The following is a 27,015-nucleotide window of genomic DNA, read 5'->3' as shown; positions in this document are numbered from 1 at the left end:
GGTCTAGAAATCACACTTTTACAATTTCTCATATATTCACGTTTTCCGAGACTTCTTGTTCCAAGAATCCTGGTTCTTCAATGAAAAACAGTCAATAAAATAAGTAAGATCTTAATTTTAAATTGTTTTAGCTTTTTTAATTATTGTTTTGTCTCATTTTAAGCCATCTTGAGGCCCACTTAAACATTTACTGAGGCCCTCTAGTGGACCCTGGCTCCCTGGTTGAGAACCAGTGATTTGGGGGATTCACTCTTGCATTTGAACACAACTGTCACTTCCAAAATGTTCCAGTATGTATGTGGGTTTGGTACAGTGGTACTCTGCCCTGGGTTTCTGCATTCATCACATCATAAACTGCCAGTTTCAAAACCCATTCTCCACATATAATCATCGCCAAAGACATTGCATGGTTGGTGCAAGCCCTGTGCTTTTCTTAATTCAGCTAATGAAAAAACATGTAATGGGAAAGATTGAGAAATGTTTTAACATAAAATGCAGCACATGCACATAAATCCACACACATGTTCTTTATCTGACTTTAGGAAATGCAGCTCTGATAAAATCCCAGAAAATGGTCTGGTGAAGTCTGTAAATAAGATAAGAGTTTCACACACATGGCCATATAGTCAGCGGTAAAGACCAGCTGTTCTAGCCTCAGCCTTTCTTGGTGAGACCCCTTCAACAGCAGAGCAAAGCATCTTTGTGTCCAGATAACAAATTAGAAAAAAAAATGCATGGCTTTAAACTTGTGATCAAAAACAGCAGATCATTTGATAACACGTGATTTTTTATGTTTTTGAAAGAAGTCTCTTATGCTCACAAAGGCTTCATACAAAACTAATACAAAAATAACAAAATACATTAAAAAAGTATTAAGATATGAAAAAGAGATACCATCCATAAACAATAATTTTAGCAGCTTGAGTCAACAAATGATAGTGAGAAATAATTGGTAAAGAATTGGTGAATAAAAGCAATGTAAAATCCACTACACCTGATCATACAATGAGGCTTCAATCCTTCCGCTGCAGCTGAGTTCTGATTAAACTTCTCTGTAATACAAAGCAACGTCCCCAATGCAAATATCACACACTCATTTTGAATTTGGTCCCTGTGGTTTGTTTTAAGTGCTCAGGGCACCTCAGGTTTCTTATTTATCCATTTTTTTAATTTGTGTCATATAAACACAAACAGATTAGATAATAGAGACGAGGGAGCGTGGGATTAATTTTGAAGTGGCTCGTTAGCACGTGGCTAGTCTAGGATAATTAGGTTTCGTTTTTTCCCCACGGCCTCTAGTCATATTGCAGTGTGGCAGCTGCTTTTGCAAGCCCCCCATTCTTTGCCTGATAAGTGGCTGTCAATCAAACAGGCCTGAGTTTGGTAGCGTAACATCTGCGACTGCATCCTGAGTGGTCCATAGCAACAGCATCCAGTTAGTGTCTGGTTCACAGGCCTCTGAAACACCCTCTTAAGGCATCATAATTATGCTGTACTGGAATAAATTTACAGTAACAGTGTGTCACAGAAACACAGAAAAACCAACAATACTCATGTAAAAAGAACAAGTTTCTTAAGTATAATTATTTTAAATAATAATATTATTATTAACTGCATTCATTTTTGCATAGAATTGCATCCATCAGTTATACCACAAGTTGTTAAATTGGGGTTTGCAAAGGTATGAAAGGGAGTGAAAAAAAGACTGTATTTTTATAATGAACAAAAACTGTATTTAAAGGACAATGTTAACTCAATGTTTAACTCAATTATTTTTACTAACTTATTAACAACTGTCATCTTAATATGCCTAAATTAAGTAAATCTTACCAGATGGTATTTTAATAATTTGCTGAGAATATAAAACTGACAATATTTTTCGGAAGAGCATCACTTGCAACAAGAATCATCATGTTTGGGAAGATGAAGACATTCATTTCAATTATAATCCTGTCAAGTTTCACGTAGCAAGATATCTATTTTATTGAAGTTATGAAAACTACAGTAACAGCAGGTCAAATGCAGAACAGAACAAAAAAGCAACAGCAACAAGAACAAAAGATATTAACTTTTTTTCACGTGACATGAAAGCAGAGTTGAAAACTAGACTTGACTACAGTAAATCTTCAATGAATAGTTCCTATCTAAGAACCCTAATGAGGTCCAGACTGATCCGATTCCTCTGAAGATCCACATTTATGACCCGTACCTCTACCCGCTCACCTGGGCCGAGAGCAAGGCTTCTTTGCCGCTGGTCAACAGGAAGCTTATCCGGAGTGATGAAACGCTTTGGGATGAGACCAGAACGTCCGACTCCAATGTCCACAAAGGCTCCAAATAAAGCAGTGTTTGTTACACGACCTGTTACCACCATTCCATCGTGTAGGTCATTCATGGACACAATTTCCCGCTTGAAATCTGCCTGTTCAAAATCTATTGAGGACAATAAAACAGAAAATAATTAGGGTAAAGGTGCAGTCATATTAGTAAAATGTCATGGGCAAACAATTGTACATTGTAATTTATGACGAATTCGTGTGGGGAACTTTTTCGCCCTCATGCAAAACACGCAAACGCTTGAAATTAGTGGAATTTGCTAAATTTCGCCAAGCAATGGTAAATGTGACTGCACCATTCGAAACAAAGATGGAAAGATAGAATGTTTAAACAGATTTTGTCTTTTTCCAATGACTAAGACTGACATTAGCCTCCTTCCCTTCAAGTCTTGAGCACCGTCCTCCAAACTGATCCAAGAACTCCAAAGCTAGACATTAGAAACAAGCTTCAGTTAATGGTTTAAAACAAATAGAATTACCAGGCCTCTCAAACCTCTTTTTTCCGAGTCCATTTTGTCTGTTTTTTGGGGTGATTTTCTTTGGGAGGTGCTTTTTACATAAACATGGCCTCTCAGCAGGCTCTGCAGTCCAGGAAACATTCATCTCTGATTATTCTTATCCGGGACACCTTACCTAGAGCACCGCTCACATGGCTGTTATTTATACAGCTGGCTACAGAGCAGAACCCATCAGGCTTCCAACCAGGGGAAGTGAGCTTGCAGCCTTCTGATGAGAAAACTAGTGTCCTATCTAGTGCACGACACTGACGAGGTGACATCTCATCGTCTGCGACCATCTCTGCTAATGATCTTGATCAATGATGTTTAAAAACACTTTATTCAGATGTGCAATATGTTTTGCGGCATTTTCAGATTAACATTTCTAAAAGACCTACAAATAGAGTTTTTCCTCCACAGGAGTCTTAATTCAACTTCAACGAGCATTGCCATAATCTTTGCAAGTGTGGAAATAAAACCCCCTCCCGTTCCCCAAGAAAATCTTTCTCTGCATATAATGAACTCTGCTCCCCAACCCTGAAAACACGTTAAGACATTCGTCTCAATTATAATCCTGTCACCTTTAATGAAACATAACATTTAATATCAACACCCGCAGAAGGAAAACAATGTCTTCTCAGATGTCTGAACTTAACATTAAAACCAGAAGAGGCGTTTGTTGTTTGGTCGTTTTTATTCACTTGGAGAGTCACTGGGGGATTTTAGCGATGGGATCAAGGCTACTCTGCTTTCCTCTTTACGCAGCTTTCTCTCTCATTAATGATATATCTGTCGGCAGGTCTGCTTTAATAATGTGGGTCTTCCCCCAAATTACGCGGCAAGACTTCAAAAGCCTGGAGCGCCGCCCAGTCATTTCACAGACATGAGACGGACTCAGGGGAGACGGGAGGAGAATCGCTAGGTGGGAGTGAGGAAACGAGTATGAGATGCCAGCATTGTCTGTGATCTGCGCAGCGGCCATGTTGAGAAAGAACTTTGATACTTTGGTTTGTGCTGTGCTAAACTGATTTAAAAACCTAGCCACAGGCTACAATCTGAACCACATTATAGAAAATGTAAAACGTCCATGCACTTAGTTTGCATTAGCCTGTCTATATTGTGTAGAGTTGTCCTACATGTCTATTTCTTAAAGCAACACAAAATGAAAATTTTGCATTTACATGACCGCCTGACAAATCTGTATGATCTACCTTCTTTGGTGGAATACAAAAGGAAGTATTTATAGGACAATGTCCGAGCTCCTTGTTTCCATTTAATGAAATTCCAAAGCCATCAAACAAGATTATCTGTGCATAATAACTTGAACCTCCGTCTTTTCCTCATATAAAGCCATTGTACTGAATTTAACCCATTCATGACCACTACTGTGGACAGATATTTGGAAGCCATTTTGAACCATTTAAATTGTAGCACCATTTCCCAACCACCAACTGGTGAACCCCCAAAGTGTTGTCTTCGATTTCATTTAATTGTTGTTTTTATATCTTTTTTTTTTTATCATTTATTTCAATGCTTACAGTCTATATTTATTTATTAGGACATATAAAAGTGTAGGCATGCATACATGTATACTGAATGAATGCAGGTATATGTGTGCATGATTGCATTCAAGTGTGTGGTTGGAGGGTGTGTGTGCTTGTGTGTGTATTTGTTCTCACATGTGTATGAATTAAATATAGTTTATGAGTTGGGCTTTTATTATGCATTTACTGTGCCTTTTTATCCTTTTTAAGCTTAACAGCTCAAAAACCAATGGCCAACTTCCATTAAATGGAAAAGTCAATCCAACCTCATGAGAAAACAACTATTTGAGTTGTCAATTTTGGGCCAGATTTACTAAAGGCAAATTAGCACGAGAGCGCAATTCCAAAAAAACACCAATGCGAGTGGAACGTTTTCCAGATGATCTACTGACAATGCTCAAATTAAAGGGTTAGTTTATCCAAAAATTAAAATTCTGTCATTAATTACTCACCCTCCAATGTCCGAGCTCCTTGTTTCCATTTAATGAAATTCCAAAGCCATCAAACAAGATTATCTGTGCATAATAACTTGAACCTCCGTCTTTTCCTCATATAAAGCCATTGTACTGAATTTAACCCATTCATGACCACTACTGTGGACAGATATTTGGAAGCCATTTTGAACCATTTAAATTGTAGCACCATTTCCCAACCACCAACTGGTGAACCCCCAAAGTGTTGTCTTCGATTTCATTTAATTGTTGTTTTTATATCTTTTTTTTTTTATCATTTATTTCAATGCTTACAGTCTATATTTATTTATTAGGACATATAAAAGTGTAGGCATGCATACATGTATACTGAATGAATGCAGGTATATGTGTGCATGATTGCATTCAAGTGTGTGGTTGGAGGGTGTGTGTGCTTGTGTGTGTATTTGTTCTCACATGTGTATGAATTAAATATAGTTTATGAGTTGGGCTTTTATTATGCATTTACTGTGCCTTTTTATCCTTTTTAAGCTTAACAGCTCAAAAACCAATGGCCAACTTCCATTAAATGGAAAAGTCAATCCAACCTCATGAGAAAACAACTATTTGAGTTGTCAATTTTGGGCCAGATTTACTAAAGGCAAATTAGCACGAGAGCGCAATTCCAAAAAAACACCAATGCGAGTGGAACGTTTTCCAGATGATCTACTGACAATGCTCAAATTAAAGGGTTAGTTTATCCAAAAATTAAAATTCTGTCATTAATTACTCACCCTCATGTCGTTCCAAACCCGTAAGACCTTCGTACATCTTCGGAACACATATTAAGATCATTTTGATTAAATCCGAGAGTTTTCTAACCCTGCATAGACAGCAACGCAACTACTACATTCAAGGCCCAGAAAGGTAGTTAGGACATCGTTAAAAAAGTCCATGTAACATCAGTGGTTCAACCTTAATTCTATGAAGCTACAAGAATACTTTTTGTGCACAAAGAAAACAAAAATAATGACTTAATTCAACAATTTCTTCTCTTCCGTGTCAGTTTTCGACACACATTCACAAGAGTACCACGACGCATGCGTCTGGTGCTGCTGATGCATGAGCCAGCGCTCAAATTTAATCAAAAATAGCTTATTTTTTGTTCCGAAAATGAACTATGGTCTTACGGGTTTGGAATGACATGAGGGTGAGTAAATAATGAAAAGAATTTTAATTTTGGGGTGAACTAACCCTTTAAAAAGAACATGGACGCAACATCTAATTTCCATAATGACCAATGCAATCTACCAAGAGCAGCACAAATTAGTGTAAGGACATGTTCCAATGATGCCTTCCTCTGGCATTCAAAATAAATTAATACAGGTGGAAAAAAATCTCTCCCTTCTACACGCGATCTCTGTTCTCTGCAGTGCCTCCTCCTGCCAGCAACAATTGCAGCCATGTGAAGCGCAAAGTGAGTTAAGACATGCTTATTTGATTGACTACAACAAACCTTAGTAAATCGCCTTGCATGAATCAATTTAAATACTCTCCTCTCATAAATTTTGTGTCTGAAAGAGAAACTCCTACAAATGCATATGCAATATGTTCAGCCACAAAAATCCTCACCTTTTCAGTGCTAATTTTGCTCTCCGTGTCTTTAATAAATCCTGACAGTATTTTTTAATGCTAAAAGATGGTTTGCGTTGGGGCAAACTGTTAGTCAATTTGGCCCATAGTATGAATTAATGCAAAAACAATTTTAAGGAGGAAAAAAAAAGCCTAAAAAAGATTTTTCTTTTTTACTGAGGCATTAGTAGAACCAACACAAAAAATTATATATTTACATTTTTAGAAATGTATTTTTCTTTTCAAGCTGGAAATCACAGCTATAATGTAACTCCATAAATCTATAAACTTCTGCTGAACAATGATGATGTAAGAACTTGAACATAACAAGCAGTTTTCAAGAAAATTAATGTACAAAATCAAGGAATATGATAGTGGGAACAGCACTGGCCCAAAAAGGGAAAGTGACAGAGTTATGTTAAGTGGCCTGGGTCAGTGAGCAATACTTATCGATGAGCCCTGCATAAATCTTCAGATACAAAGTTGGGCACATCATAGATAGACACTTACCCTGACGAATGTCAAAGCCAGGTGGCTGAGTGAGTCCATCCACAATGAGCTGAAGTGTCTCAGGTGTGGTGTCCAGAGATTTGGCCAAGACATCTAGACCTCTGCTCTTAACACTGCTCTCAATACTCTGCCTGAGTGCAGCGCTGCCCATCTGATCCAAACTGCCCCCTATTTCAGACAAGAACCTAAATGAAGACAGCAAGAACATACAATTACTGTCTTGACAAGTGAAGAAATAAAGTTAAGGACATTTCATATAAAACCTTATGTAAACTTTTCAATCTTAATCAGAAACACTCCACATGCCAAACACATGCACTTTCAGATGCTGTGTTAAGGCAGTGGGGTCTGTTGAGGACCATGGGAGGTGGTGTCTTAATGAATGGCTTTTTAATAGCCCTTCTCAGAGCCCAGTGCACGTGGAGGAACTCCCCCTACACCAGCGAGGAGCCTGAAAGAGTGGAGGAGAGCAAAGACTGGGAAAGGAGGTAGATAGGGGAGGAGAGGTGAGACTAATTATGCCCTAAATCTTGATTTCTAGAGTCCCCGAGATGAAGACTCTGTCTCCCTCCATAAATCTAACCGCCTTGTGAGCACCATACATAAAAGGAAAAGGTTAGTGCTGAGGCTTGAGCAGTGAAGCAGGAACAGCGCAATCACAGCGAGCAAAAAAGATCCAGACATGGCCTATTACTTGGCACAGGCCATAAGCTCTGGCTCAGGATGAGCCTTTATATTCATGACGTGATCATGAACTGTAACACTGAGACAGTGGTTAATCTTCAGCTTTATATTGTGCTGCATAGAAGGTATGTTAGGGATATATACTACAAATCGAAAAATGCATGTAAATACACAGCATACTGTATGTATGGGTGGGAATCTTTAGGCAAATAATGTATTCGATTTGGAGTTGCACTGAAATTACAGGTTCAATAAGAAAAAAACTTTAATACCTTAAAAAAGAGCTGTTTAGATTAGTGCTTTAGCATTAAATTAAGTTTAGTGTTTTGTTCTAAATTTGGGGGTGTGTTTATTCAAAAACCTGTAACAATACAGCCAATAATAAAAGTTTAAATACTGAAAGCTGATTTTGAAACTTTGAAACTGATTTTATCTGTGGTTCAAAAGAAACCCATATATTTCTTCACTACAGACCATAAATACCCCTCCATAATAACTTTTGTTAATTATTATTACTTTATTTGCCACCTTAACAGATCAAACCACAGTTCTGCTCATAACCATCACTAAAATGCCAGCTTGAAGAACCTGGAATAACGTGTAACTAAATGTTATATGCGTAAGTTAATTAAAACTAAAATAATACATTTTTAAATGTATTACTGTCATCAAATGTACTGTCATTAAAACAGTTAAATGTGTAGTCACTGTTGACTATGTGAAAAGACAAGTGCAGCCTTCTTGGCCCCTGTTGTTTTGTAAATTCATTAATTATTTCATATTGCAATTAGTAAAACAGAGATTTAAAATTTAGAGTGCCAAACATTTTCAGACAGCATGACATTTGTCTGTAATGTTTTGTCCTGTGTATGCTTGCTAAATAAATACAATTCCAAATAATTGGATTAAAATAAAAAATTTTCATGAAAATAGAAAACAGAAAAATAACCATAGCATGTAAATAATAAAACAGATTAAAATTTGTATATATTGATGTGGAATCATTTTAGAAAATTCACAAATATAAGAAATGTTCCCACATTAAAATTCTGGCAGATACCAAAAAAACTATTATTATTTTTGTATTATGGGCAATAATAACTGATAAATGGTCAAAAATCTAAAATTTAAATTCTACACTATTTTGCTAAAAAAATAAAAAAAAATCTAAATGGAATAAAGTGAATTTAGGCATCACAACATTATATATCTGGAAGTTGCTTTAAATGACAATATAACATACTGATAAAAGGTCAGTCCATAATTCCTCAGTTTGCCTTATAAAATCATAAAAGTTAGTGCCTAAATAATGTTCTCTCATGAGAGTACAGTGTAAATGAGTGATATAACCTCTATGGGGACACACACATGTCCTGGAGTGTGCAACAAGCCTGTTTCGGGGGTCAAACTGTCCAGAGGTGGCTGTGGAATGCTGGGGTCCTGGGCATTTCTGGAATGTGAGTTTTGGCAAGAGGAGGGGGCAGACCTGCTGAGCCAGCTTGCTGATGGATGGCCGTCGCCGTGACAGCCTGACGCCAGCGCAGCTGTCCTCTGTGTGAGTGACAGGGCAGGTGGGTTCAAGCCCCACCCATTTCCTGCTGCAGACAGAGGGCTTGACAGCAACAGTGACAGGCAAATCTACTCACACTCGCTCTATTGTATGTATCCAGACAATTTCACACTGTCCGAGCTCGCAAACAGATACATAGCACTAATACGCTTACATACATATCATTGCTCCTCCTCGACTCATCCTCTTGAAAAAGTGTACACTTGACAGGACGGATACTGGTAGAGTGTAATTTTAAACTGCGTGTGTCCAAACATTGACAAGACACAGATCCTTCATCATTTTAGTGAGAAATTCATATATACGAAACGTCTAGGTTACTTGTGTAACCCTCGTTCCCTGAAGGAGGGAACGAAGACGTTACGTCAGTGACTGACGAATTGGGATCACGCCCGAGAGCCCAATCACCTTCGAGTGTTAACTAAACAAGCCAATGACAGTTGTCGTGCGTGTTTCGCCATGCGCACCCTGCCCCGCAGCGCGGGTATAAAAGGAGAGCGCGTGTAAACGCACATCAGCTTTTTGCTTCGGAGCCGAGCCTTCTACAGGACGAATCTCCGCGAGTGTTCGGAAAACGGCTGGCGTTGGTGTTACGGCGTGTCAGTGGGGGTTGCCATCCAGGCTGCTGAAATCTCGGCGAGCTGCAGCTTCCATTCTGCGGTCTCGCCGCGACCTCCCCTGGGCGCTTCAGTGCTCTCTCTAAAAGAGAGTTTTTCCTTTCTAAAAGAGCAAATTCTAAAAGAGCTCCACGAGCGACGGGCGTCTTTTTAAAGATGGCTTCCCACTCGTGCGTTTCTGGATGTGGTCACTTCCTGGCTGCATCTGATGGTCATGATCGCTGCATCTCGTGCCTGGGCTTACTCAAAGGTGATTGGGCTCTCGGGCGAGATCCCAATTCGTCAGTCACTGACGTAACGTTGAACGTGACTGACTGAATGGGAACTATGAATATATTCTGAATAATCCACTCATTTATTAAGAATATGGCTCAGGTGGCGTTTTATAGTTTAACCCCTTCTCAAGCACCCCCTATTTTGGCATGGAGACAGGTGAAAAGTAACAACATTCCTCACGCTCACGCTGAAGCTGCATAATTCAAGTTATCATACTTATCATACAAACACTGTCGGAAGAGTTCTGCATCAAAGATTTGTAGGAGTTAAACCTACTAAGAACAAACCCAAACCCATACATTTTCAATGCTGAGCTATAAACACAGAATGCCATAAGCTGCCTTTCATGCTCACATTGAAACATCTAACAGTTCTAAAGCAGTACTAGATCTAGTGAAACAAAAAAGTAATCATAGACTCTGTTGGGCCTTTGAGTTATGAGGTGATGAAAATGCAAAGAGTAACAGACACGCACGCACACATTCACACTGCGGATGAATTCCAGCTTGTCTCTCAAGAAAAAGATTTGATGAAAGAACCACAGAACCGAGACATTCAAGTGACATTGCATCTGTAGCCTGCACAGCAAGAACAGCATTAATGGTCAAATGGTAAGAATTTTGTAATGTTTATGAAATAAGTCTCTTATGCTCACCAAGGCTGCATTTATTTGATCGAAAATACAGTAAAAACACTAATACTGTGAAATATTTTTACAATTTAACTTTTTCTATATATTTTAAAATGTAATTTACTCCTGTGATGGCAAAGCTGAATTTAAAACATTAAGATGAACTGTCAGTCATTAAGTCCTCAAATCATTCTAATATCTAAATAATAAGAAATGTTTCTTGAGCACCAAATCAGTAATTTTGAAAACAGTTGTGCTGGTAATATTTTTGTAGAACCTGTGATAAATCTTTTTAGGATTCTTTGATGAATAGGAAGATCAAAAGAACAGCATTTATTTGAAATAAACAATGTATAAAAAGTCTTATTTTGTGAATTTTGATGCATCCTCTTGCGAAATAAAATAAAATAAAATCTTTATTTGGATGCCTTCAGCAAAATGGTTCATAGTCTTCCTGGTATCCACATATTATACACTATATAATATATACTATATATTTAATGGTTACCCCTTATAATAAGGTTCAATTTGTTAACATTAACAATGCATTAGCTGTTCACAATACTTTTAACAACAAAATATTGTATTAACTTTTAAGGGAATAGTTCACCCAAAAATGTTCACCCATTAATTACTCTCATGTCGTTCCAAACCCGTAAGACCTTTGTTCATCTTAGGAACACAAATTAAGATATTAATGATCAAATCCGAGAGCTTTCTGACCTGGCATAGACAGCAAAGGAACTACCACATTCATGGCCCAGAAAGGTAGTAAGGACATCGTTAAAATAGTCCATGTGACATCAGTGGTTCAACTATAATTTTATAAAGCTACGAGAATACTTTTGTGTGCAAAGAAAACTAAAATAAGAGCTGCCGTTCTGATGTAGAACTCGAATGCGCTGCGCCTTGTTTGCAAGCAGAGGTATGCATGCATAAGTGTCGTGGTACTCTCGTGAACAAAGGTCTAACAGGTTTAGAATGACATGAGGGTGAGTAATTAATGACAGAATTTTCATTTTTGGGTGAACTATACCTTTAACTATACTATTTTTACAGCATTTATTAATCTGGGTTCATTTATAAATATACTATAGTTTTTTATTAATTCATGTTTGCTCATAAAATAATTGTAATACAAGTTTAAAAGTTAAAGATGTATTAGCATATGTATTTAACGATATATAATTAAAATTAACATAGAATAATAAATGCTGTAAAGTGATTGTTTATAATAATTCATTAAGTAACATTAACAAATTAAACCTTCCTGTAAAGTATTACCAGATTAACAATGTATATTATGACAAAACTAAAGACACATCAACTGCAAACAAATTACCAAAAATTCCATTCCACATTAGCTCATCATATGGTGAAGGTTAATAATGATACCAAAAAAAAAAAAGATTTCCAGCGGAAAATTAATTGAATCGTCAGACACAAGCTTAGTGTCCTGACAACACCTGCTTGTAAATGACTTTCACACATATACCTGTGCCCTGTACTTCTACCAATTTCAACAAATTACTCAAGCACTCATATTGCCCAATGGCAACTACCCATCATCCTACACTGGTCCTGCACAGATTTCCGTGATGTTGGTCAGGGACACTGTGCTTCCCTCCAGCTGTCCCTCTGGAGCGCCAGAGTTGGCACAAGGACAGAATAGAGATGGAGAGAGAGAGAAAGGAGGTTGGAGAGCTGAGCTCTGAGTGATTTATGAACAGCTACAGTGTGAGTGTGGCAGTGGCGGGCGATTGGCCCAAGGGCTCAGGTTTCTGGAGGGGGTCTCAGCTGGGCTTATGTTACCCTCTGGTGTGTTAGTGTTTAGGGGGTACCAGTGCGCCTGCTCTTTTGGATCCAGAAGAGCGCAGTCGACCATATCCTCCAGGCATAATGAAAAGCAGCTCCGCCGAGGAGCGTTGTGGAGGAGGCCTCTGTTCCACACACCGTAAGCTACTGGGTGGGCCTACAGATAGAGGCTATCCAGACACAATGAGGCTGCTTTAGTGTGTGGTCCCCTTAGCAGTAACCCTGAAGTTAATTCGTTATCATCAGTGAATGTAAGATATTTGATATCAACCCTCCGATGATTCAGTGACTGAGAAAAATGAATTACTAATGCTGCACCGAAAATGATGAAGAGCTTTTGACTTCCTCAGACTCACTTGGCAACACTCATAATGCCGGAATGGATATACTGTATGTGTGTTGCTTGGTTGTTAAAGACAGAAAAGCACTCAAAGGAATAGTTCACCGAAGAACGAAAATTGTCATAATTCACCTTAAACCTGATGCGATATATCTAACAATATCACAATTGATTTAAAAGTTTCAGAGAGCAAGATTTTCAGTGGACCAGTCCTCACACAAACATATCATATGACTTGGAACACAGTGCAACAGTCATATAAAGCTTTTTTGTCAATTTGGAGCTTGACAGCATCCATACCCATTTACTTTCATTGAATCAAAAAGAGTGGCCAGGATATTCTTCAAAATATCTTCTTTTGTGTTCCACAGAAGAAAGTCAAAGGGCTAGGAAATGACATGAGGACGAACAAATAATGACAGAATTTTTATATTCAAGTGAAATATTTCTATACATCAGTACTGGGGCTGCTACAATATCAGATTTTTTCTACATGATTATGCAATACGGTAATGATATTATTGCGTTTAATGGATAGTTCACCCAAAAATGAAAATTCTGTCATTAATTACTTACCTTCATGTCGTTCCATACCCGTAAGACCTATGTTCATCTTCGGAACACAAATTAAGATATTTTTGATGAAATCCGAGAGCTCTCTGACCCTGCATAGGCAGCAATGCAACCGAAATGTTCCCAGGCACAGAAACGTAGCAAGGACATCTGTAAAACAGTCCATGTGACATCAATGGTTCAACCACAATTTTATGAAGCTACGAGAATACTATTTGTGTGCACAGAAAACAAAAATAACGACTTTAATTCAACAATTCTTCTCTTCCAAATCACATATTCCGCCATTATGGAGATTACCATGATGCAGTGCATGCGTGTTCAACGTATAGTAAGCAGTAGCACGTGCATGCGTTGTTTACATGCAGAGGTACTTTCGATAATGGCGGAAGACATGATTTGGAGAAGAATTGTAGAATGAAGTCGTTATTTTTTTCTCTGCGCACAACTTTTTTTTCTAAAAGCTTCGTAAAATTACGGTTGAACCACTGATGTCACATGGACTGTTTTACTGATGTCCTGTGGGAACATTTCAGTTACATTTCTCTCTATGGAGGGTCAGAAAGCTCTTGGATTTTATCAAAAATATCTTAATTTGTGTTCCGATAATGAACAAAGGTCTTATGAGTTTGGAACGACATGAGGGTGAGCAACTAATGACAGAATTTTCATTTTTGGGTGAACTATCTCTTTAACTATAGACATTTTGGGGGAAAAAAATAATGCTATAAGTTAAATTCATCTTTAACTTTGTTTATTTTGTGTTTTCGAGTTTTTAGTAATGTAGTAAAGTGAAGAGAGAGTTTATAACCATAACTGTACAAAAAGCATACATATAGAACTTACTGTTGAGCAGCACATACTGCAGACTGAGGTGTCTAACACAGCATCTTTTTTACGGAATCCAAAAAACTCAAACACTGACAAACTCATTTTTTTGCATGTCGTTAGGTAACTATGGTTGTAAGTTTCGTCGTAACCAGCATACTTCAACAATCTTTTCTGAAACCATAGTTTTTCACAAACAGCATCACAAACGTATGTAGTTGGAATTACAGCTCTTGTCCGTTTCAATCTACTGTATATATTTTATCATGTTAACAATCAGCATGGTTTTTGAAGAGTACCCATGTGCATAAATGCATAAGGAAATGACAAAAGTGGGAACCTGTGATGAATCAAACATCAATTAAAGCAAAACGATGGGCAAGAAAAAATAGTGAAGCAATCATCAGGTGCCATGTTCATTACAGCACCTTCTATGAGATCTCAAATGAATTAATTAGTAGTTATTATCACTCCACCACTTGCGCATGATGTCATTAACAACAGTCCTATATTGTTGAAACCATAGATAGGCTATATACACTAGTCCACATTTGAAGTGGATCAGAACCTTTCATCAAAGTTGTCCTAAAACCAAAATGCGTTCTTGTCTTAGGTCAACTTTGATGAACTTTTTTGCTCCACTTCAAATGTTGACTACTGTATATAAACAGATGCCTCATTAGTGGTTGTTTCTATGAGCCTCTATATGCAAGACGTCCACTATATTAGAATGGTGAAAGCTGGTCCATGAGAACTCAAGAATATACAGTATGCATGTTTGAATATCTATATCTGCAATTGACTTCAGCTGATGGTTTTGCAATAAAACAAGACTAAGCCATTAGCAAACACATTACAGTTACCATAGTTTAAAACCTGTAATATAGAGTTAATACATATAAAAACACAAACCAACACATTACCTACTGGAATTTAAATCTCAGCGTTTTTTACAATCAAAATGACAAAATGGCAAACACATCAACGATGGAGTCGATGAAGGTGTGACAATGTGACAATGTTACTTACAGTTTTGGGAAATTGGTAAAGTCAAGACTAGTTGGTCAATTTATCCAACATACTATGGTAGTTAATCAGCAAGTCACGTCGTTGTATGTGAAACACACCCATATAGTTATTGCCGCTGGATTATTTAGGATATTATCATACTTGTAGTATTAACACAACATTTAATGTTTTAAATATCATGGTTAATCACTACCTTCCCCTTCATGCTCTTGCAAATTACTGAAGAACAAAGAAAGCGCTATCAGTTACTGGCTATAATAAAATGGCACGTCACAGAAAACTGGTCAAGTGAAAGTGAGTTTATTTTGGTAGGAGGTCCCAATAAGAGCTAACATCAACCTTTGTTTCACAGCTAATACTTAAATACTAGAGATGGTTCATCAGGGGGTCAGTGCTACATATTGTGTATGCGTATTTGTGTGTGTATGAGTGGGAAGTGGTGGGGCTAAGGGTATCAAGTTCATCACATTAGAGCAACATGATCCGCCATTACCGTCCACTGGACCACGCTTCGCAAAGCGCCGACGTGCAACGAAATCACTCACGAAATGGAGGGAGACAAGCTGCATGTTTTCACAAGCACAACGTGTGACTGATTTAAGCCACCTCCTGTCCTGACTTCACAAATATTAAGCGCAAACCAGTCACGGATGCAGCGAGGGGCGTTTTTCCATTTAATTTCTATTCTCATTAACTGCTGCATTTATATGAATGAGAATGAGAGAGGAAGTGAAAAGGCCTGTCCAATAATTTGCAAAGGGAAAGAGAATGAGCTGGTGAAAGAGTGATGAACCCAGTGCATAAATGGGTTACAGATTGTTGGGAATACGTCAAGCTTGTCATCATCATTATAAAGACATCGCTCAGACGGTTCTGCTCGCATCATTAGCTTTATGATTCCAGCCCTGGCTGAAGCTCGCAACATATTTGATACATTTTAGCAATACCCAGAATTCCTCCCAAGCCCCCTAGAAACCCTTGTTTAAAGTCCGCTACATTAGCTGGCCGCTACATTACCAACTCAGCACTGCTGGTGGCCATGTTTAATCAAATCCTGTTACTCCAAGAAAAATATGCCTGGGCTCATGATGACAATTGGAGTGGAGCAACGTCCATTAGCACAGCATTTGGTAACGATAGAGAATGGTGATAATACAGGGGACTGCAAGGGAGGCTTTTCTGCCTGGTTTAGTCGGAAATGAAGCCTAACGGAGAGAAATGAAAACAAACAGAAGGAGAGGAGAGGAGGGAGGATATGACAGGATGATTATTCCCCCTCTCCATGCCCCTAAGTGGCTTTATTAGACCTCTAACCCTAAAAGGCGCCTCTGACGACAGATCCGTCAGAGAAGGAGTGGATGGACACGCATACGATTCACACATGCATATACAGAGGTGTCTACAGTCTCAGACCAGCAGTGAAAACATGTTCAGTTTTAAAGGGGTCATATGATGCGATTTCAATTTTTCCTTTCTCTTTGAGTGTTACAAGCTCTTGGTGCATAAAGAAGATTTGCAAAGTTGCAAAGACTAAAGTCTCAAATCCAAAGACATATTCTTTATAAAAGTTAAATCAGCCACACCCACACACAAAATAATGTTCTTTTTAGCAGCATCATATGACCCCTTTAAATCTATTTAATTCATACTAATTTCATTTTTTAAATATTATATTGATTATTATGCAATATGATTTGTAAATTACAATCTATCTATCTATCTATCTATCTATCTATCTATCTATCTAAATTCTATTTTAATTCTATTTAAATAATATATAAATATTTTAATTATATTAATTTATAATTCTACTTAATTTATAATATACAATATCAAATGCATATTCAATATAAAATTCTGGCCTACAAATAGTACAGAAACTTCCATATTTCTTCAAGTCATAACATTCTTTGTTTTACTTTTTAAAAAAATCATTTTTGGCAACTTTGTTTATTTCCAGGTTTAACTGGGGAAAAAATCCAGATTTTTAGTGTGGTCTCAGATGTTTGTACACAACTGCACATATACATGCAAAGTCACAAAATGAAGTGTAATTGCACAAGTACGCACACTGTGCCACAACTGAAGCCAAAGTACGACATCAGCTATGAAGGAAATGAAAAAGTGAGTAATAGGCATTGAATGAATGTCTTGTTCCTAAATTATAGTTGCCATTCACTAATAAATCCTCCAAATTCCACAGCATGCGGATGCCTTGCCCACGGTTCATATTCAATTTTCAAAAACCTCTTTCACATGCACACACTGATTTTGATTTAACTTGCAGCTGTCATGCACGCAAGCACATCCAAACCACAGGGCATCCGTGCGCACATCTTCTGGAAGTAACAGGCACAAGTGTCAGATTGGAGTAGTCTAAACAGACTTGAGCAGCACAGCTGCGAGGAGAGCGTCATTCACTGCCAGAGAGTGCGGAGCACACGCTGAATGTGCTTTTCATATGAGCGCCAGCAGCTCGCACAACTCTCACACTGAGCAACACAGGACCAGATGCTCCCACTTGAGGTAAACACTTGTTACCACTTGGGTCAATCCTTAAGCAGATCCAATGATCATCTGCAGTAGTGCAGTAACGTGATAGTTTAGTGCCACGCTCTGTTCTCACCTCAAGGCGATGCTGTAGGATTCAGGATGGATGCAGGTTTGGTCCAGTGGGTTAAACTGGTTAGAGGTGCTCCCAGAGCCTTTGACTTTTTTCTTCTCAGCTGTCTGTTTCAGAGGAACCTTGAGGTCTTCGTTCCCTCCAGAACAGACACTGCTTGAAGCAAAATTACAAAAACATTGAGGGTAAAATGTCTGAAATATAAATTTGATTTTACATGTGATTTATGACCTATAAATTGTAAGTATTTCTTGTGATACAACTTGCCTCACATTGCCCCAAAAAGATAAATATAAATGAGAAAATAAGTAAAAGAGTAAAATTATTCATTAAACAATCCTTATTTGCAGCACAATAATTATATTTTTGGAGTGTCTATTTACACTAAGTGCAAATAGCCCGCCTTGTTGGCAGAGGCTATTTACAGTAGCTCCACCCACAAACGTGTGATAGGTCAACAGTATAAAAGGCGGCTGACAATCATCAGCTTCAGTGGTGTAGATGGTAAAGCGCGTACCATAGTCTTTTTGACGCAATCGACCCTGGTTCGAATCCGCCTTTCACCAAACTTTTTTTTTCTAACTTTTCAAATCTCATATCACTTTGGAAAGGCATTTATTTTCAATAAAAAATAAGGAAATAATCAAAAAGTTGAAAATAAAGTATCGGGTAGGGTTAGGGTAGGTGTAGGGAGGGCTTTATTGTCCCAATAAGGTGGCATCCATTTAATAATTTGAATTAAAACTATAATTTACACTCAATACGTTATTACTGCATACTGTTTTATAATGTACTACAACACTGAGGTGCAGATAATTGCCACTATTTGCAATAAGTAGTATAAATAGCAGAAAATCCAGCTATTTTAACAGTGTAAATAGAATCCACTGCTATTTGCACTTAGTGTAAATAGCATCTATTGCTATTTGCACTTAGTGTAAATAGCCTCTATCACTATTTACACTTAGTGCAAATAGCCGCAGCCTTATATTTTTATCAGTCAGCCAGTGAAAGGTTTAATATTTAGAACATTTTAATGCAGTCAAAAGTTTTTCAATAGCACCCGTGGCATTAATATTATTAATAATTATTATTAATAATAATTACATTCATTTATTAATTAATATGAATTAACAATTGTAATTGTATTTTCTCCATTTGGAGGCAAAGCCCACCATTACTATTGGTTAAGCCACTGACACGTTAACCAAAAAATGAAAAATGTTTAATATTATAATTCGCAGCTAAGGTTTAGACAAATAATTTACATCATTTTACACACTGGCCTTTTATAAATATATGATACAATATATGATAAAAATAATGCATAATTATTTTAGGTTAAGGGGGCAACACATCTTATCCCACTACCCCCTACATGATATAAAGGCAGCTTGGTGCAAAAACATGTAACTGTAGAAGTGGCGTGATTTGGACGTGTACCTGCATACTGTCTCAGGGATGATCCTGATAAAGCCGGCACACTGCTGGAAGCTCTTAGGACCGAGGCCTTTGACCAGTTTCAGCTGCTCTCTGTTGAGAAAAGGCCCGTTCTTTTCTTTCCACTCCATAATACTGCGTGCTCGCCCTGTGTTCAGACCTGCTATGTGCCTGATAAAACAAAACACCTCATTTAAAAAAAGGGAAATCGGTAATGCTTTAGTATAGGGACAAATTCTTCCTATTAACTAGTTGCTTATTAGCATGCCTATTATTAACATATTGGCTGTTTATCAGTACTTGTAAAGGACACATCCTGCATGACCATATTCTACATTCCCAATCCTACATTTAACAACTACCTTACTAACTCTTAATAATCAGCAAATTAGAAGTTTTTTTAGGCAAATGTCAAAGTTAATGTCTTGTTAATAGCGAGAATTGTACCTTAAAAAAGAGCATTCAAAACATATATGATTTTAAAATGTTGTTATGTTTTCTACATTTGTCAGTTTTTTTTCTAATGTGCTAGGCTAGCAAGTTTTGCTATTTTTCTCACCTTTTGCTATTTTTGAACACCTTTTATGCTTTATGCAATGAAACGTCTTAGGTCGTAATGAGATTTAAGTGATTTAAGTGATTCCTGAGTCAGATATAACAGTTATTCGGTCCAAAAAACCTAAATGTAATCTCTCACATCTTCCCACCGGTTCAAATCCTGTTTGTTTTTGGAATTAGTCATTGATTTATACGTCAATACCAAGCATTAACCACACATCCTGGATCAAGAGCTTCGCTTTAAAAGTCCACCCAAGGCCATGGAAATTTCTTTTCATACTTATGTAAACCGTACATATTAACAAACAAGAAGTCCGATATTAGTAAAATATTGAGAACATTTTCCAGCAGAATTACCAAATGGCTGCCTAAGATCTCATAATCTTTTTGACCTTTCCATACAAAACAGAAAGGTATTGAGACAATTTTTTTGTGAGGCGGTATGGGCAATTCGAAGTGGCAGCTCCCCTAAAAGCAGCTATGTAAACATTATATGTCATCACTTATAAATAAGGGGTGAATAACACTGGAGCCACGAACACGTCGTCTGGAGCTCTGGTACTGAGAGCTCATTTAAAGTCAGGTAAACAGATGACCTGATCCCAGCCTACCTCACGATCATATAACCCTGCATGTTAATGGGATCACACAGCTTTCCAGCTCAGTATAGTGATGTATGGGTGTCTAAGTACACCATAAGTCAAAGGCATAATCCTAATGAGTTAAATACAGAAATCTGATATTTGTGAAATGTGCGTATTTCATTCTAATGCTTACATGTATCTGAATGAATGCATTGACGAAACATGAAAGTGTACCTGGTTTCATCAAAATATTTTTTAACTCGCTTATACTAACTTCTAGTGTTGAACGAAGGATTTAAAAAAAAAAGAATAAGCTGTGTAAATGAAAGCTAACATTTCGAAGGCACATCTAGGGGCATGTAGACGTGATCCTGATTGTATTCCGGAAATATATTATTCCAAATCACTGTTTTCCGTACTGCAAACAATTTGCAATTACTCATGAAATCCTACAAGGTATTAGGCAGAGCGAGTGGATGTAATGAATATGTACATTTCAGTGTTTCTGTAAGTTTATGTGACTAATATTCGAGGCAGTATTTCTCAATTTGTGTATATGTTAGCGAGCGGCAATGTTTGTGTATGTAGATCACAATGTTTGTGTGTAGTGGGGATGTGAAAGACGTGTAGGGTGTCAGACTAAACAGAGCGCTAAGCAATAACGGGGAGGCGAGTGAGAAGTTGCCATGTTGTGACTCCTGCTGGAAAGTATTTGGCCTCTACCTCATCAGCGTCTCTGAACAGATGTTGATGTCCACTCCCACGAAGCTCACACACTCCTGCACCACCCCATCCAGCGCTGCCCTCAGCAAACTCTGTGACACGTCGTGCTGGAAAGAGTGACCACAGTCTTAGAACGTGTGTTTGTGCAAGAAAGGAAAAGGAAGGGCTCTGTTCTTGACCTGGGCTCTGAAAACGAATTCAAACACCTTGAAGATGTTTTTCTAGTATGTTGACTTGATTCAATCACAAATTTGACATATATTAAAAGTTCACTAAATCGCTACGGTTACTTTGAAAATAATTAAAATGGTAAAAGTTCTACTCTGTGTCTTTCGAAATGTCAAGAAAGTCTACATCTATTAGATATCTCAGCAAGAAATCGTGCTGTCTCAGTCACTTTCCAAAAACAAGCCGCTTTGCCAGGCCAACGTTGTGTCATTGGCAATCAAACGGTAACCCTAAATACTTTGCGGTGTTCATGCTGGTCTGAGGGGGAAAAAAGAGACGGCAGAATAAAAAGGCAGCCAGAGAAGGTCTGAGGCTGTTTTCATTGGAAAGCATCTGTGACACTTCAAAGTCCTCTCACAGGGGTTTTCCATTAAGTGCAGGGAATTGATAAAGTTAATCCAGCCGAACTTTTCACACTTAGGAGGCGGTTTTCTAAAATGGAGATGGAATTCAAAGCAAAGAAAACCACAAGGCCAAATTCAAAACTGACCAAAATTAGGGGCAAGCAGGGAATTCTGACAAGCCTTTGTCTGTCTTGCATTGGGACCAGTATCCATATGGAAGAAGTTATACCAATGCTTGAGACCTGCTAAGAAGAATGTGCAATTCTTCATTTGGAAGAACTCATTACGACTTTTACAAGATTTTCATTTTCATGTACTAGCTACAGTTCACAATGGTGGCTTGGGAGAAAAACATATAATTTTACTCATATTTAAAGTTGCAATGAAATGGAAGTAGCAATAGACTTTTTTCTTTTGTGTCATGACATACACCTATGGAAGCCCATTTCCACTATTGAATAAAAAAAAAAAAAAGTAATTGCAACTTCTCAGAATTTTCTCAAATTCAGACTTTTTTCTCAGAAATGCACAATAAAAACCCGCAATTCTGACTTCATTTCTCAGAATTGTGAGTTTATATCTTGCAATTCTGACTTAATTTCTCAGAATTGAGTTTATATCTCGTAATTCTGACTGTATAACTTGTAATTTTGTTTATATCTCACAATTCTAAGGGAAAAAGTCAGAATTGCGAGATGTAAACTCACAATTGCGAGAAAAAAAGTCAGAATTATAAGATTAAAAAAAACTCAGTTACCTTTTTATGTTTTATTCAGTGGTGGAAACGGGCTTTAATATACATAAGAGTGAAATGGATTATCGAAAAAAAAAAGTACAGTAGGGCAGTTGCTATACTTACTTATTGTGTACATACATGTTTTTACATTGTACTTGTATTTAAAAATACCTTTCTGTAATCACATCTGTAATTAATTTCTGTAGTTAGATCTGCAATTACCCTGTCGACTGTACTCCTATACCTTAGCCCACTCTTAGCCCACAGACCACCAAAACCTGTCCTTAACCTTAACCATGTACCACCTCAACAGCAGCATTTTTAAGTTCAACATGAACACAATAAGTACATTGTAAGTAGGGCTGTAAAAAAAAATTAGAATTTAGAATATTCGTCGAATTTAAAATAAAAATCCACATTCGAATGCAAAAACGTTGCATTCGAATTTTAGGTGTGCGTTAAGGAGGCAGCCTTATCAGTGGCGCACAAGATGCGATGACAATGTAAGTGTCGTTGCATTATAATGTTTTTGTTAGCCTATCCAGCTGAAGGCACTAGATGCAGCGCTGCTGTGTTGTTAATGACAAATATTGCGGGAAAAGAGAACGGAGAAGATCTTGTTTACGTCAAAACTGAAACCAAGCCTTTCACACAGAACGCATATTTCGCGCATTTTCTAGAGGGACATCACCGTTGCACTCGCACAAAAGAGCTGCATGTTTCGAAAGCCATGTAAAATTCATGCAAGTTCAACTTTGAAAAAACATGTTGGCGGGGGTTTTTTTCCCCATCCCACTGCATCTCAAGTTTTTAAATGAAAAATGTATTCTGTGTGATTGGCTTTCGGCCCTTTGTATTAAACTATGAATACATACATGATGCTGTTTTGTTTATAGTCGTTTAAGCAACTTAATTATAATTGGTTTATAAACATTATTTTAAACATTATGCACTTTTTTCACAGATAGTCATGTTTTCTTATGCTTTGAATAAACGTGCATTAGTAATATTTTGCTCGATGCGCCCTCTTGTGGCCTCAGGAGAGAAGCCAAAAGCTTTTCTTCACCCTAACTGAAATTATGCATTTTAAATTAGAATTTTGATAATATTTAAGTACAAAATTCGAATTTAGTTTTTCAGCCATTTTGACAGTTCTACATTGTACCTAACAATTATTACAATGAAAATAAAACCATTTATAGCAATAGACATGACGGGAGTTCAACACCTTAGAAAACACAAATGTAGTTAAACTACTCAAATAGCTCATTGACTCCATCTACGACCTAAATAGATTCAAAGCTCTTTTGATGAATTGTTGAGCATGTGACTTCTAAAACACCAGCCGGTTTATGGTTGTAAAAGGATGATGAGAAACTTCAAGAGGTCAAAAGACTGTGTGCTCTAATTTTCTTTTTAATTAGGGGAAAACCCAACAGCAATGACAGTTTATGGTGGTTTGGGAGTGTACGACATGTATTGCCTGTTCTGTGTACATTTCTATGTAAATTTACAGTGCGAGTAAGATCTAATGCTCTCAAGTTGTCTTTGCGTGCACTAGTGTGTCATTGTGTTTGTGTGAATACAAATTCAGTATATTAAACAGACCGAGAAGCCCACGGGGCTCTTATAGCTAACTCAATATACACATTCAACCTCCCTTGTGCACACACGAATACACACAGTCACACACTAACACAAGAACAGGCAGAAATAATAAACATAGACATAGACGATATATTTTCCTCATATTTGGACGCAGTGGTTTACTTTCAGAGAGTGTTAGTGTTTGAAATTACACAACCAATGGGAAAAAGTAAGAAGTGGGTCTGATGGTGTGAATCGGGATACTTTATCCCAATATCTTTTGTTTTAATCATTCTGGGACACTTTACAAATCAACTTGCTTTATCATGAGAAGAATAGTAAACATGAAACAGTGTAGAGAACCTTATTCTATAACTAAGCATGTTTGGAGGATACATATATGGTGGATATTCAGTTATTAAAAACTGACTGTTAATATCCTTATATGGCAATCATGTTTCACATTAAACACAGAGCAACGCAATGTGCTAAAGAACTGTTTTCCAATGTAATAAAATGCAGTGCGTTTGGACTGTGAAAATGCGGCCAAAAACATGGAGAATGTCAAAGTGGTCTGAGAAGCAGATGTTTCGTAAAAAAAAAAAATTCACCCTCGAAACAAATGTTGTTGCCTAGAGAAATCTGATCTTGTAAACTCATTAGCAGATCTGCCTGTTTGTCCACAAAACACATGTCCGTCGAGAACAGGCACCAAAACACTTAAAGAAAAGGTGTGATAAGAGATATTATGGGATGGGCAGACTTTCTTTTTTTCTTTCTTTCTTTTTTCTTTGATGGCTGAAAGAATTTTGTGCATGGGTTGATTTAAATATTAAAGGGGTCATATGATGCGATTTCAAGTTTTCCTTTCTCTTTGGAGTGTTACAAGCTGTTCGTGAATAGATAAGATCCCTAAAGTTGCAAAGACTAAAGTCTCAAACCCAAAAAGATATTCTTTATAAAAGTTAAGACTGGTCCACACCCTCCTAAAATGCCTCATTTAAACATACCCCCACATGTCTACGTCATGATGTGGGAAGATTTGCATAACGCCGCCCAAATGTTAACGCAAAAAAAGAAGGTGTAACGGTTATTCTCGCTGTAGTATTGTTGTTGCCGCCGCCGCCATGTCGTGGAGACGCTGTGTTTCGGTGTGAAAGCAAAACTACATTGTTTGGCCTTCCAAAAGAAGACGATATCCACTTCGTCATGCCTAGAGCTGATCCGTGCTGTCCGCTGAGGAAATACATCAACTTCGCGCTGTGGATCGCCGGATCGGCTTTCATCGTGGACGAAGCGGATTCCAGCCCGGGATCGTCACATGTGGTTGCCGCAAGCCCGCCGCCGCTCACTCAAGCCCGCTGTGTGTGACGCTGTGTGTTTCATTGGGAAAGCGAAGCTACTTTGTCTGGCCTTCCAAAAGAGGACACGACTAGAAATCAGTGGTTACGTTGTATTTACAACACTGTTCCAGAACAGTTCAACCCAAATATTCAGCTGTGTGCAGCGCATTTTATGGAGGACTGTTCCTGATCCTGGAAGAGTAGACTACAATGCCGGCTGTTCTGATGATTCAAACGCAAGTTTTGAGCAGTGTAGAGTAGCGCTTGTTGTTTGTCATTTCTCCGATTACAAATGCAGACATGGTTTTATGTTTACGCCGCCTGATGCAACGCAACACGTAAAAAGACAGTATAAGTCATTATAATCCGTAATTATGTACCCACTGGATGTAACAAATGCCTAGTTTATAATGGGTTTTAATGTTTTCGTCTCATCGCTCCGGGACACAGCATCACAATATGGTAAGGGGCGAAACATTTCCGTCACACGCTTGAGGTATTCGGCCAATCACAATGCACTGGATAGCTGGCCAATCACAGCACACCTCGCTTTTCAGACCAACAAGCTTTGTAAAAATTGACGCGTTTCAGAAAGGCGGGGCATAGAGGAGAAACAATAATGTACAGTATGTGGAAAATAATGTGTTTTTTAACCTTAAACACATTTCATTACACCAAATACACAAAATAATGTTCTTTTTAGCAACATCATATGACCCCTTTGCAGTTAAATGGAATTGAGGTTTTAATGCTCAGTTCTTCGTTAACAGAGTAAATGAAATTAAATGAAATTAAATTAAAATTATGGACTCCTGCAGGTAGGGTACCTCATATATAAGTACAGCAGTGTAATGGAGATGAGGTTTTAAGGCTCAGTTTTTTGTTGACAAACAGAGTGATGGAATAGTGTCCTATTAGATATGACAGAATGAAGATAAATAGAAATGGTTTAGACCAGCACAATAGTAACATTTCAGTGGGTTAAGGATGACTGAGATATTGAGTGACTGCTAGGAAGTGAAGTGGCTGAGCTATGCGGGTTATAGCAAAGAGCAGAATGTGTGTTTTGACTTGACAGGATCCGGATGACTGCCACTGGAACAAGGACATCTGTGTGATAACATTTACTGTCTAGCCGTATACAATGGCGTAATCTTATCCAAGCAATGACAGAAAAGCATTCATCACAGACTGGAAGAGAATCACACTTTGCAAATATCTTTAAGTTATCATCACACTGCACCAGGTTGTGCATTTTCTTAAACTTTCAGTTAACTTAATTAGTAATGGTTTTAAAAAACAGTAGCAGCATTGAGATCTCAGCATTAGACATCCCCTGGGAGTAAGTGTGAGTGTAAAAAAATGAAAGATCTGTCTTGAGGCTTTCAGAAATCCAGAACTCTTTTGTAATATCGCCTCTAGTGGTTTTTGCGGTTCACTGCAACTTGCCAATAGTCAAAAAAGTATGAATGTTATTTTAGTATCACCTCCTAAATCTAGTCAGTGATACACAAATGCTGGAAAAACAACTGTAATATTAGACCTCCAAAAATATTT

At 37.7% G+C, this 27,015-nt stretch overlaps 1 protein-coding gene across 1 annotated transcript in view; it reads right to left on the bottom strand.

The window, feature by feature from the left end:
• Positions 1 to 1,871: 1,871 nt before the first annotated feature.
• The window catches only part of LOC107602497 (S1 RNA-binding domain-containing protein 1-like), a 77,257-nt gene continuing 52,113 nt past the window's right edge, over positions 1,872 to 27,015 (bottom strand). Inside the window, exons 11-15 of the mRNA XM_016295010.1 lie at positions 21,221 to 21,327; positions 19,359 to 19,526; positions 17,919 to 18,071; positions 6,930 to 7,114; positions 1,872 to 2,433 (exon numbers count right to left, since the gene is read on the bottom strand). Coding sequence (XP_016150496.1) covers positions 2,141 to 2,433; positions 6,930 to 7,114; positions 17,919 to 18,071; positions 19,359 to 19,526; positions 21,221 to 21,327 — 906 coding nt within the window. The 3' untranslated portion in view covers positions 1,872 to 2,140. The remainder of the gene's footprint in view (positions 2,434 to 6,929; positions 7,115 to 17,918; positions 18,072 to 19,358; positions 19,527 to 21,220; positions 21,328 to 27,015) is intronic.

Source organism: Sinocyclocheilus grahami, unplaced genomic scaffold (assembly GCF_001515645.1).
Source record: "Sinocyclocheilus grahami isolate Dianchi unplaced genomic scaffold, SAMN03320097.WGS_v1.1 scaffold328.1, whole genome shotgun sequence".
Classification (NCBI taxonomy): Eukaryota; Metazoa; Chordata; class Actinopteri; order Cypriniformes; family Cyprinidae; genus Sinocyclocheilus; species Sinocyclocheilus grahami.
This window is presented reverse-complemented; position numbering and strand designations above follow the sequence as displayed.